At 41.5% G+C, this 13,991-nt stretch overlaps 1 protein-coding gene across 1 annotated transcript; it reads left to right on the top strand.

Annotated features, from left to right (window-relative positions):
* The first annotated feature begins 2,976 nt into the window (after positions 1 to 2,976).
* FAM47C (family with sequence similarity 47 member C) lies at positions 2,977 to 6,119 on the top strand. Its single transcript, XM_033201622.1, is given in 5 exon segments — positions 2,977 to 3,541; positions 3,543 to 4,228; positions 4,231 to 4,317; positions 4,320 to 5,345; positions 5,348 to 6,119. Coding segments are annotated over 5 exon segments (2,829 nt in total). The 5' UTR covers positions 2,977 to 3,137; the 3' UTR covers positions 5,974 to 6,119.
* Positions 6,120 to 13,991: the final 7,872 nt, after the last annotated feature.

The raw sequence follows: 13,991 nt of genomic DNA, 5'->3' as shown, positions 1-13,991 counted from the left end.
CTTCTCACTGCTGATATTAACATTCATCACTTGGTTAAGGAGAGAACTGCCAGGCTTCTCTAATAAAAGGTCACTATTTTTCCCTTTCCATATTTAATTTTTTAGAATCCAGCCCACACTCTGGGGAGGACATTTAAATTCCACCTCCTGGAGGGAGGAGTATCTATGTACATTTTTTGAAATTCTTCATAAGACAGATTTGCACCTTTTTTTTCATTTATTTATTTGCACAATCGTTTGTATCAGTATGGATTCATGGATATTTTATTTTATATTGTGTTATAATTTTAAAATTTTAATTCTCATGTTGCTTAAATTGTTTTAACTTTGGCCATTGAGTGCTCTTTCAGTTTGGCTCCTGATCTGCTTTTATTCTTTTGTTTTCTGAGAACTTCCTATTTTCTGTCATTACGTAATACTCCAGGCTCATCTTGTGTTTTCACTGCCGCAGGCCTAGAATTACTCATTTCTCCAAGGATGTCTCGTTTTGCTTTTGTTATTTTGGATAATTGTATTTAGAAACCAAGATCTGGGCAGTGGATGTACTTTTCACTACTTGGATGTCATTTTTTTCTAGTTTCTCAGCAGACAGAGCTATAAAATATACGCATGTATACTAACCAATATGTGCACACAACTATATGTATTTCTTTAAGTATGTATCTCTATACAAGTTAAGCTATTATGTATTATACATTTTGTTTTGTGTTCTCTGTTGTCTTACTGTTAAGTTTTAATAATTATTTATGTACTCTGGAGATGAATCTTTTGTATAATATTCTACTTTGAAAAATGAAAAAAATGAAGTGGCTGTAAAGTACAAAAACTTTTAAGGAACAGCCACATGAAAAATTTTGGAGATGCCCAGTTGACCTTTAGGAGCTTCAATGTGTGTTTTTTCTCGGGATTATTTAGAATATAGAAGTTTTATTCAAACCCTCACCCGCTTTAGATAAATGAGAACTCATATGAGCTTACTAGTTAGAGTACTGTTATAGAGAATTGTTGAAATATTGGCTCTTGAATTTAACATACATTCCATGGAATTTTTCCAAGTGAGAAAGTTAAAAATAAATCCTTACCAAAATGGTCTTAGCAACTTCACATTATGAAATCTACTAAATATGTTGAGAGTTTAACAGATTCTTATAACTGATAAATGAAAATATTTGTGACATATAAATAAATCTGTATGATTTCTGCTTCTCCTTTATTTAGGCACTGAATGTAGAATATTTTTATTTTCAAGTTGTAGTAATCCCATGTAAAATAACAGTACTTTACTGGATGCTTATTCTGCGCCAAACACGATACAAAATCAAAACAAAAATATATGTTATATAGATTATCTTGATTTACACATAAACCATTTTTTGCATTAATGAGAAACCTAAGAGGAATATATTGATCTATTTTACAGAGGAGGAGCCACAGGGAAGAAAGGTATTGATCATGCCTTATTTACAAGGAGGAACTAAGGCATACCTGCTAGTAATGGTAGAAAACATTGTTCAGCTGCACTTAACAAGGGAAATAAGAAAATTTCTTTTAAAAATGAATAAGAATGTACAGAAAAAAATTACCATGTGATGAGAAAATAATATGCTTAAGGAATAATGCAAGCTGAATTTGTCTATAATTAAATTTTTTATAAAAAATCTTTTTCATAGTTATAGTTTTAAACACCATAAGAGAGATAAAAATTTCACTGATATTGTTCAAAGGAAAATCAAGGATTGCAACTGGACTGAGCAGAGGGGATGAAGATACTCAGTTTGGAAAGAAAGAAGGGAAACTGTCTTTATTCACAGAAGACATTATCATATATATAGAAAATTCAATGAACTCTACAAAAATGCTCCTGAAAGTAATAAGAGAGTTTACCAAGCTTGTATGATACAAGATGGATATACAAAACTCAATATTTATATATACTAACATCAAAAAATTGGAAATTTCAATTTAAAAATACTACATATAATAGTATCAAAAGCAATACTTAGAAAAAATCTGGGGAGAAACAATGTGAAAGACATACGAACTAAAAACTACAAAATATTCCTGAGAAAATTAAAAATTACATAAACAAATGGGAAAATGTACCTTTTTCAGTGGTCAGAAGACCTCCTATTGTTAATGTGTCAATTACCTACAAATTGATCTACAGATTCACAGAATCCTAATCAAAATCCCAGCGGAATTCTTTTTAGGCAATGACAAACTTATTTTTAAAATTTCTGTAGAAATTCAAAGGACCTAGAAGAAGCAGCTTTTTAAATGAACATTGTTAAAGAACTAATACATCCAAATTTCTAGATTTATTTTAAAGCTAAAGTAATCAACAGAGGGTGAAATTTGTGTGAGAGAAAAATCTGAAAGAGAAAAGAGTGTCAAGAAATTGACCCACAAAAAATATAGACAGCTGATATTCTACAAATTTCCAAAGGTAATTCAGTGGAGAAAATATAGTCTTTACAAAAATAGTTCTGAAATTACCAGATATACATAGGCAATAGACACTTTAAAAAAAAATAAGTACTTTGATCTGTATCGTGTGCTGTTTACAAAACTTTAAACAGATTTAAATTTTAAAAAATCTCTGTGACCTTTGGATAAGCAAAGTTTTCACAGATACATCAAAAGAAGCACAATCTGTGAAAGAAGAAATTAATAAATTGGACTTCATCAAATAAAAAAAAACTTCTCTTTGATAGACACTGTTAAGACAATGAAAGGGAAAAGCCAAGGATGAAGAGAAAAATTTGCAAATCATATAGGTGATAACGGACTTAGATGTAGAACAGAACAAGAATTTTCAAAACTAATATGATATCCAGCAACAGAATTTAAAAATGGGGGAAAAAATCAACAGAAACTTAAACCAAGGAGAGATAAGGATGGCAAATAAGCAAATATAGAGATGTTCAATACCAGTAGTCATTAGGACACACAAATAAAACCCAGAATGAGATTCCACTACACACCTGTTAGAATCCGGGCTGCGCAGGTGGCGTCAGCGCTGCCCAGCCTCCAGGAAGGAACCTGGGCTGCACGTGGCTGGCGGTCTCCTAGCGACTAGAGCCGCAGGGATCAGGAACCGTGGAAATTAGAGAGGTGGCACCCCAGCGAGGGCCACCATGGGGGACCAGAGGCCGCAGGACCGGCCGAGGTCCCCGGGCATGGACTCCAAGCCCTGGTACTGTGACAAACCGCCTTCCAAGTGCATCGCAAAGCGCAAGCACAGGCGCCTGAGGTTCCCGCCCATGGACCCTCGGAACCGGGTATTTGTGACGCAGTGCATGGACGACTTCCGCTACGCCTATACGTCTCCCGAAGATACGCTCATTTGTCGCCGTGACGAGTTTTTACTCCCCAAAATATCTCTCAGAGGTCCCCAAGCTGACCCCAAAAGCAGGAAGAAAAAGCTGCGCAAGAAAGCGGCCCTGTTTTCCAAGCTCTCAGGAGCCAAACCAGCAAGGAAGGCGTTCGTAGAGGAAGTGGAAGCCCAGCTGATGGCCAAGCCTCCTTGGCCATGAACTCCAATCTGGAGAAGATACGCCTCCAGATCTCCTACTACAGGTGCTGAAACCGCTGGATCCTGAGAGGAAGCTGGAGGACGCATGCGCTTGTGAGGGCCAGGAGACGACAACCGACAAACCCATGGAGCCTGGTAAATACCCCTGCAGGGAATTCTCCCCTCGGCCGCCCGAGACTCGGGTGTCCTGTCTCCGCCCAGAGCCTCCCAAGTCTCCGGTGTCTAGTCTCTGCCCGGAGCCTCCTGAGACTGGAGTGTCCCATCTCCGCCCAGAGCCTCCTGAGACTCAGGTGTCCAGTCTCCACTTGGAGCCTCCCGAGACTGGAGTATCCCATCTCCTCCCGGAGCCTCCTGAGACTGGAGTGTGTCATCTCTGCCCAGAACCTCCCAAGACTCGCGTATCTCGTCTCCACCCGGAGCCTCCTGTGACTGGAGTGCCTGATCTCTGCCCAGAGCCTCCTAAGACACGCGTGTCTCATGGCCCAGAGCCTCCTGAGAATGGAGTGTCTCTTCTCTCCCCGGAGCCTGCCAAGACTCGCGTATCTAATCTCCACCCGGAGCCTCCCAAGACTGGAGTGTCTCATCTCCGCCCAAAGCCTCCCAAGACTCCGGTGTCCAGTCTCCGCCGGGAGCCTCCCGAGACTGGAGTGTCCCATCTCCGCCCAGAGCCTCCCAAGACTCGGGTGTCCGGTCTCCGCCGGAGCCTCCAGAAACTTGTGTATCTCGTCTCCGCCTGGAGCCTCCTGACACGGGAGTGTCCCATCTCTGCCCGGAGCCCCCAAGATACACGTATCTCATCTCTGCCCAGAGTGTCCTGAGACTGGAGCGTCCCATCTCCGCCCAGAGCCTCCCAAGACTCCGATGTACAGTCTCTGCCTGGAACCTCCCGAGAATGGAGTGTCCCATCTCGGCCCAGAGTCTCCCAAGACTCGGGTGTCCAGTCTCCACCCAGAGCCTCTTGAGACTGGAGTGTCCCATCTCTGCCCAGAGCCTCTAGAGACTTGCGTCTCTCATCTCCGCCCGGAGTCTACTGAGACTGGAGTGTCTCATCTCTGCCCAGAGCCTCCCAAGACCCGGGTGTCCAGTCTCCGCCCGGAGCCTCCTAAGACTGCAGTGTCCCATCTCCGCCCAGAGCCTCCCAAGACTCAGGTGTCCAGTGTCCGCCCAGAGCCTCCCGAAACTGGAGTGTCCCATCTCTGCCCGGAGCCTCCCGAGACTCGCGTATCTCATCTCCACCCGGAGCCTCCTGAGACTGGAGTGTCCCATCTCCGCCCAGAGCCTCCCAAGACTCCGGTGTCCAGTCTCCGCCCAGAGCCTCCCGAAACTGGAGTGTCCCATCTCTGTCTGGAGTCTCCCGAGACTCACGTATCTCATCTCTGCCTGGAGCCTCCCGAGACTGGAGTATCCCATCTCAGCCCGGAAACTCCCAACACTCGTCGGGTGTCCAGTTTCCTACTACAGGTGCTGAAAGTGGATTCTGAGAGGAAGCCGGAAGACACATGGGCTCGTTGCGAGGGTCAGGAGACAACAACCGAGGAACCCACCGAGCCTAGTGAATACCTTTGTGGGGAATCCAACCCGCGGCCTTTCAACAGTCGGGTGTCCCATCTCCCCCTGGTGCATCCCAAGACTCATCGGGTGTCCAGACTCCGCCCGGAGCGTCCCAAGACTCGTCGGGTGTCCAGTTTCCACCCGGAGCCTCCCAGGACTCCTCGAGTGTCCAGTCTCCGCCTGGAGCCTCTCAAGACTCGTCGAGTGTCCAGTCTCTGCCTGGAGCCTACCAAGACTGGAGTATCCCATCTAAAAGAACTGTTCAGGAAGATACACCAAACACAACGGAGTGTGTTTCTGACTCTCTTCAACATAGATACACATCGAGAAAACTCCGTGACTTCAAGTGGGCAGGAGACCTGGGAGTTGATGAAGAATCCATCAGCACTCTGTTTGACTTTACCCCTGAGTGCAAAGCAAACTATCAAGACCAAAAGATTAAGAAGATAAACGAGTGTTCCTCAGGGCTGAAGTGCAGCATGGAGCTGGATGACATGGATGAGGTCAAATTCTTCTCACAGAAAAAAGACTTGGATGAGCAAATCCAGACTGCATCGAATTCTTATAGTGCAGAGCATGTGAAGACGGGGTATGGAGCATGGTACCTCAAGCCTAAGTTGGGGAAAAAGCTAAGAAGTGATGAACCGTTGATTGACCCCAAGCTCCTACTTGAAAAGCCTGATGAACCCGACATTCTTGACGGTCTTTATGGACCAATTGCCTTTAAGGATTTTATATTAAGCAAGGGCTACGAAATGCCTGGCATCATTCAAAGGCTGTTTGCCAGGAATGGATGGACTTATGACTCTGTTAAGACTCCTATTCAACGTGCAATGCAAGTTTACAAGTACAAAGAAGACGTCACAGATGCAGCGGAAGAAGATTAGATGGTTTTCAATTTACTACTTAATTGGGTATTTCTGGCTCTCATTTTAAACATCAATCAGAATTTATGATGACTGGCCCTGTGAATGTACAATGTTGGCAACATCTGTAAATTCACTACCTAATGTTTATAAAGATTTCTTAATGACCCGCTTTGACTTCATTATTTCATATATTTTATCAATTATGTGATTAATATCATATATACTTTTTCACATTTTGAAGCATTGTGAATATTATGTCATCATTTCAATAACTTGTAAAAATACATACAACCAGAAACAAAAAGAAGAATTAATCTTAGAAAGAGAAATGGGGTCGGCTGCATTGACTCACACCTATAATCCCTTCCCACTTTGGGAGGCCCAGATGGATGGATCGCTTGAGCCCAGGAGTTCAAGAGCAGCCTGGGCAACATGGTGAAACCTGGTATCTACAAAAAATGCAAAAATTAGCCAGGCATGGTGGCATGCACGTGTAGTTCCAGCTACCTGGGGGGCTGAGGTGGGAGGATGGCTTCATGCCACCACACTGCAGTCTGGGAGACAGAGCAAGACCCTGTCTCAAAAAACAAACAAACAAACAAACTATGCTGAGTAAATTAGAATTCCGTAACTCTTCTTATATGAAAATTCTAATGAAATAATATTATGACAATTATTTTGTTAACCAAAAATTGGAGACTATAGCCAAAATAATGTTAACACTTTTTAATAGTAAAATTGTTATCTTCCTCTTTGGGATTCCATCAACCCCCCAAAACAAGTTTGAAAACTATTTATCAAAATCATAGTTGAAACTTGAGTTATGCCATTTTATCATATCTCTCAATAGAATGTATGTATTTCACCATGTTCATAAACCTTCACAACAAAAGACTATTACCAAATCATATAAACAGGTGCAGAATTGGAGGTAGCTTCAACTCCCTGGCAAATCTCATGTGCAAAATAGGATCTGTATGAGAAAAAGCTACCAAGCAACATCAAATAGCCTTACATATCTATTCAAGTTCAAATAATTTTCATTCCATTAATAGCAATTTAAAATGCATTCATAAGTTTAAAAAATAAATTAACCAACTGCTTTACCTTTCAGACATAGCAGGTAAAATTGTCTGGTATATCATTTGACCCAGCCATCCCATTACTGGGTATATACCCAAAGGATTATAAGTCATGCTGCTATAAAGACACATGCACACTTATGTTTATTATGGCACTATTCACAATAGCAAAGACTTGGAACCAACCAAATGTCCATCAATGATAGACTGGATTAAGAAATGTGGCACATATACACCATGGAATACTATGCAGCCATAAAAAAGGATGAGTTCATGTCCTTTGTAGGGACATGGATGAAGCTGGAAACCATCATTCTCAGCAAACTATCGCAAGAGCAGAAAACCAAGCACCGCATGTTCTCACTCATAGGTGGGAATTGAACAGTGAGATCACTTGGACACAGGAAGGGGAACATCACACACCGGGGCCTGTCATGGGGTGGAGGGAGCGGGGAGGGATAGCATTAGGAGATATACCTAATGTAAATGACAAGTTAATGGGTGCAGCATACCGACATGACACAGGTATACATATGTAACAAACCTGCACGTTGTGTACATGTACCCTAGAACTCAAAGTGTAAAAAAAAAGTCTGGTGTAGGTAAATTTGTAGGTAAATACATTTGTAGTGTAGATCTGAAGTGCACTTTTTCTTTCAGTGATGAAAGAGTCTATCTGTAAATGGACATATATGCATATATTTCATCCAAGTCAGCAGTGATATATACATCTGTCTATGTGCAAATTCCGTTTCTAGTGAAGTTTGTCTGTGGGCATTGTGTTCCTGAAAAAAACAAGTCTTTTTTTATGTTGTTTTCTAAGCCAAGGCCTAAAATTTCTCTTCAAATTCATCATCATAAACTTAGGTTCATGTCACCACTATCTCTTATTGTATTTCTGCAACGGTTTCCAACCCATGTCTCTTCTTGAGTGTATTTTTGCAAAATACAAGCATGGCTTGTTAATTCTCCAGGCTCATCTAAACTTATCTAGGTACATAAATACTCACACACGTGCATACACATACACGCACATGCTCCTGCATTCCAGACTCCAGTTAATATTCTTTTCTTACCTTTGTGTGTTTCTTGTGTCTTTGTACCTAATCTTCTCTATTGTTAGGACTTCACTCAGGCCATGTAATCCTGTTTCAGTGCTCTCCCCACCAAGGTCAATTTCGTGATTGCTTTTATTAAGACCTTATGTCTGTAGACAAAGACACTCATTTTCCACTTGTCTTCCACTGAAGAACTTACATCAGTATCCTAGAGAAATGAGTCATTAATGCCTTCAAAATAAGGGAAATTCCCATACTTATTTATTATGACTTCTGAGAGGCCAATACCATGCCTTATGGCTCAGAGTTATCTGGTTTCTGAGGTTCTCCACTGAAGCCTTGGGCTTCATGCAGCAGCATTCAATGTTCACTTCCTTTCAGCAAGAGAGAGGCCTACTTTTCACATTTGGTTATGTTACCTTGCACTTCACGGAGGATGTATCCTCATCTACACAACGGACATCATATCATCAAACTCCAATTCTGGTGAGACTTAAAGGATTACTTATTGGAGTGCCGAATGCCTCAGGCATCACAGAATTAATACAAAACCTGTATTTGTGGAAGAGAAGGAGGGAGTTGTAAAGGAAGAAGGATACGAAAAATATCACAACAGAAATACACTATAAAAACATAACTTTTTGATGGTGTTTATCTGGTGATAACCTTCACCTGTATCACACACAATCTTAGCCATTGCTAACATGAAAAAGTAGTGCTTGCTTTGGCTGCACATATACTAACCTTAAGATGAAAAACTGTAATTGCAAAATAAGAGCCACTGGTTAGGGTTTCTATTGCTTCTTGGTAATGGCTACTTCCAGTGAAATAAACTTTCCTCAGAGAAATTACGTGGGTTTCTCCACACTGTAATTACACACATTGGTATTAGTTTTCACACAGATATAAACAGAAACAATGTTTGATCTATTTGAATTTTTACACCAGTTGGACTTCTGAAAACATCCTGACTTCAAATCCATAGGTTTTAGAAAGAGAGGGAATTCAAGAGAGCTTGATATGTAACTGTGCCTGTGTAGCCTAAAGCTATGAATGGTATATTCCATAAATACTGTAGTAATCAATCGTATTACAGCATCACATAGGTTTCACAAAAGCTTTGGAGAATTTGATTGTAGGAATATGTGATTTAACGAAGATGAAGGGAATTATTGTTCATTTCTGAGAGTCTGAATGAATGAGCAAGGCCTTTGGAGCTAGGCAAAAATGAGCTCACATCCCAGTGCTGCCATGTTCTTATCCAGTTGCTTTAGGCAGAGGCAGAACAGGCGGAGGGAAAATACAGAGGCTGGGCTGAAGGGGGAGGAAGCTAGGAACCCCTCCTAGGGCTAATGCACACCAGAACGTGTTCCTGGCCCCCAGTGACTCCTACAGAGGGGATGAGTTTAGCAGGCCCACCCTCACCATGGGCCTTTGGAATCTCAGCAAGAGGAGACCCTAGACCACCATGGACACTTGAGTTGGCAGGGAAAGCTACTTAGAGAAGTGGTAGTGGTAGAAATCCAGTCACAGGCAGAGCACAGAGGGTGCCCCGTGGGAGCAACTAGTGGAGCACCGTCTGAGATGTGCATCCCCCTAGGCTAGAATTGCTTGCATAGGATAATTTAGTCCTAGGGGAACTTTTGGACCTGAACTCTGCAGGGCAGTCTTACCCATGAGACAGGACTAGTCCAACCTGAGCACCTCTCAGTCTGCTGGCCTCCTGTGGGGCCCCAGCCTGGCCACAGCTGCCAGGTGCCTCTTGGGGCCCACATTACAGCTGGTGGACCACACCTGACTGGCAGAGTGCTCCAGCAGAGTGACCTCTGAAAACACATAACAGCTCGTTTGCACCCATGGCCACCCTCCACATCACGATGCTGGTACATATATGCCCAGGCAGACCTACCCTTCTCTTCCCCACCAGCACAATGGTACACCTGCACCCTGTCTTGCCACTGCTGCTGGAGTGAGTGCACCTCCTCCCCCCACCCCCCACCCCACCACACCGCCATTGTCTTCAGAATATTGGTGGACATAGAGCGCCTCAGCCCCCACTGTCAGCACCCTGCCCCTGAGCCTGGGCCACCAGAGCAAAACTAGGCATGGAAAATGGTAGACTACCCCCTAGCCTTGAGCAGCCACTGCTGTCAGCGTGAACGTGCACAGAGGGCACACACAGTCCTGCACCCACCAATGCTCCCACCTCCACGCTATAACCACCACCTGCAGGGACATGCACACAGTCCCAGTGGGGGCTCCTCACCCCCACCAAGCCATACTGCCACCACTGCTGCTGCAAATATTCACATCAAGGCTAGCACCCCGGCCATGGAAATGAAAAGGATTATAAGAGACTACTAAGAATAATTATATACCGGCCGGGCGCGGTGGCTCAAGCCTGTAATCCCAGCACTTTGGGAGGCCGAGGTGGGTGGATCACGAGGTCAGGAGATCGAGACCATCCTGGCTAACACGGTGAAACCCCGTCTCTACTAAAAATACAAAAAAAAACTAGCCGGGCGTGGCGGCGGCGCCTGTAGTCCCAGCTACTCAGAGGCTGAGGCGGGAGAATGGCGGGAACCCGGGAGGCGGAGCTTACAGTGAGCTGAGATCGCGCCACTACACTCCAGCCTGGGCCACAGAGCGAGACTCCGTCTCAAAACAAACAAACAAACAAACAAAAAAAGAATAATTATATACCAACAAATTGGAAAACGTGGAAGAAATGGATAAATTCTTATAAACGTATAACCTACTAAAACTGAATCATGAAAAAAATAGAAAATCTGAACAGATTCATAACTAGTAAGGACATTGAATCCGTAATCAAAAACCTCCCAACACGCTGGGCATGGTGGCTCACACCTGTAATATCAGCACTTTGGGAGGCCGAGGCAGGTGGATCTCTTGAGGTCAGGAGTTCCAGACCAGCCTGGCCAACACTGTGAAACCTCGTCTCTACTAAAAATACAAAAATTAGCTGGGCGTGGTGGCGGGCTCCTGTAATCCCAGCTACTCTGGAGGCTGAGGCAGGAGAATCCCTTGAACCCGGGATGCTGAGGTTGCAGTGAGCTGAGAACAAGCCGCTGCACTCCAGCCTGGGTGACAGAGCAAGACTCTATCTCAAAAAAACAAAAACAAAATACCTCCCAACAAAGTAAAGCTCAGAACCAGATGGCTTCATTGGGGAATTCTACCAAACATCTAAGGAAAGATTAAGGCCAATCTTTCTTGAAATCCTCCAGAAAAATTTAAAAGATGGAATACTTCCAAACTCATTTTATGAGGCCAGCATTATCTAACAGGGAAGCGAAAAAAAGACACTACAAGAAAAGAAAACTGCAGGCCAATATTCTTGAATATAGATGCAAAAATCCTCAAAAAATAATAGCAAACTGAATTTAACACATTGAACGGATTATATACCATTAATAAGTGATATTTATCCCTAGGATGTAAGGATGGCTCAACATATACAAAACAATAATGTAACACAGTAACAGAACAAAGGATAAAAATTACATGATTGTCTTAATAGATTCAAAAAACTATTTTTAAAAATTCAATTTTTTTATATTAAAGACATTCAACAAACCTAAAATATAAGGAAATTCCCTCAACATAATAAAGTCCACAGCAAACATCATACTGAATGGTGAAAAACTGAAACTTTTCCTCTAAGATCAGGAACAAGCAAGGATGCACACCCTTGCCACTTCTATTCAACATATTTATCAGAGCAATTAGGCAAGACAGAAATAAAAGGCTCCCAAGTTAGAAAGGAAGAAGTTAAATTGTCCCTATTTGCAGACGACATGATCTTACATATAGAAAGCCCTAAAGATGTAACAAAGAAAGACCTAAAGATGTAACAAGAAAATAATCAGAATGAATAAATATAGTAAAGTGGCAGATAATGAATATACAAAATTTAGTTATGTTTTTATATACTAACAATGAACTTTCTGAAACAAATTAAGAAAACAATCTCATTTATAATAGTATAAAAAACAATAAAATTCTTAGAAATACTTAACCAAAGAGGTGAATGACATGTACACTGAAAACTATATGCTATGGTTTGTATGTAGTTTGTCTACACGAAAATTCCTGTTGAAATTTAATTGCCAGTGTAATGGTATTGGGAGGTAGTAACTTTAAGAGGTGATTAGGTCATGGCTTTCTCACAGGAGTGAGTTCTTGGTCTTGTGAGACTGGATTCGTTACCATGAGAGTAGGTTGTTATGAAGTAAGGCTGCCTCTCGTGTTTGACCTCTTTGTATGTGCCTGCTTCCCTTTCCAATTCTCTGCCATGTTATGACACACAAAGCCTTCACCAGAAGTTGGCCACATACAACCACCTGATCTTGGACCTCCCATCCTCTAGAATTGTGAGCTCAATAAACCTCTTTACTTTATAAATTACCCAGGTATTCTGTTGTAGCAACAGAAAACAGACTAAGACAACATATAACATTGATTAAATAAATTAAAGAAGCCATGAATAAATGGAAAGGCATCTCATGTTCATGGATAGGAAAAATATTTTTTAAATGTCCAGTTACTCAAAGCAATCTATAATTCAATGCAATCCCTATCAAAATCCTTATACTTTTTGCAGAAATAGAAAAAAAATCCTAAAATTCATATGGAACCACCAAGAACTCTGAGTAGCCACATGAAAGAACATTATTTCTCTTTGTTCTTCAGAAAAACAGAACAAAGCTAAAGGCTTCCTGTTTCCTAATTTAAAAATATAAAGCTACAGTAATAAAAAAAAAAAAAGTATGGTACTGGCATAAAGACAGACATATAAACCAATGAAACAGACTAGAAATCCAGAAATAAACCTGCCCATATATGGTCAACTATGAAGAATAAACAATGCAAAAACGATACTCTCTTCAATTAAGGTGGTGGAAATATTGTAGAGTCACATGCAAAAGAATGATCAGATCCTTGTCTTGCATCATATACAAAAATAAACTCAAGATAGAATAAAGACTTAAATGTGAGACCTGAAATGCTAAAACTCCTAGAAGAAAACATAGAGGGAAAGCTTTATGACTTTTGTCATGACGATTATTTCTTGGAATTCTCACTTTGTGAGATTTAGTGGAAGTCAGACCTTACTTCCTTTTACAGAATTGAAAATGCCACATTCAGATTTTTCACAACATTCCTTGCAGCTAGGATGTGAGTACATGACAACATTCTGTCAATCAGATGCTCTTGTCAGTACTATCAGGCTTTGAATTGAAGCTAATCATGCCAAAAATCTGTGACAATGGAGATTCACCTTGGGTGGAAAGTTTGGTTGTCTCAAAATCGAATTCCCGGGGAAGCAGAGACAGGGTCTTAGTGGCAGCATAAAGTGTCCCATACCATGGTAGTTCTGACACAAACTGGATCATCTATTACATAGTGACGGTGGCAACTGAGTCCTCAATAGGCTTTTATGTGGGGTGATTTAGAGCAACATTCCTGCCCCTCAGTCTCTGCCCAGCTTTCCAGCCCTCCCAGAGTTTCAGAGAGCTACACAATTTTCTTTTAATAAATTCCTTTTCTGTTTAAATCAGCAAAAGTTATTTTCAGACTGATAAAACCTCTGATCTTCATCAGTGTCCAGGGTTTCTCTTTTTTCCTGATCTTCATTGTTCTAACTTTTTCAGTTTGAAATTAATTTTCTTCAATGAAAAAATAAAGAAAAAGAAATGGAATAGTTTTGCCTTCCTTCTATCAACTGTTATGGAACAACCAATACTCCTACAACTTTTTGTCTCTTCTTTCTCAGAGAATAAAAGAAAGGAATTGTGTCTTGTTTTTGCATGTTTACTTAATAATCCTAAACTCTCTCTGCCTCTCTGATGCCATTTTTGGGCTTCATGCCATT

This window comes from Trachypithecus francoisi, unplaced genomic scaffold, assembly GCF_009764315.1.
Source record: "Trachypithecus francoisi isolate TF-2019V2 unplaced genomic scaffold, Tfra_2.0 Lachesis_group6, whole genome shotgun sequence".
In the NCBI taxonomy this organism is placed as follows: Eukaryota; Metazoa; Chordata; class Mammalia; order Primates; family Cercopithecidae; genus Trachypithecus; species Trachypithecus francoisi.
Note: the sequence above shows the minus strand (reverse complement) of the source record. Positions and strands in the feature narration are given on the sequence as shown.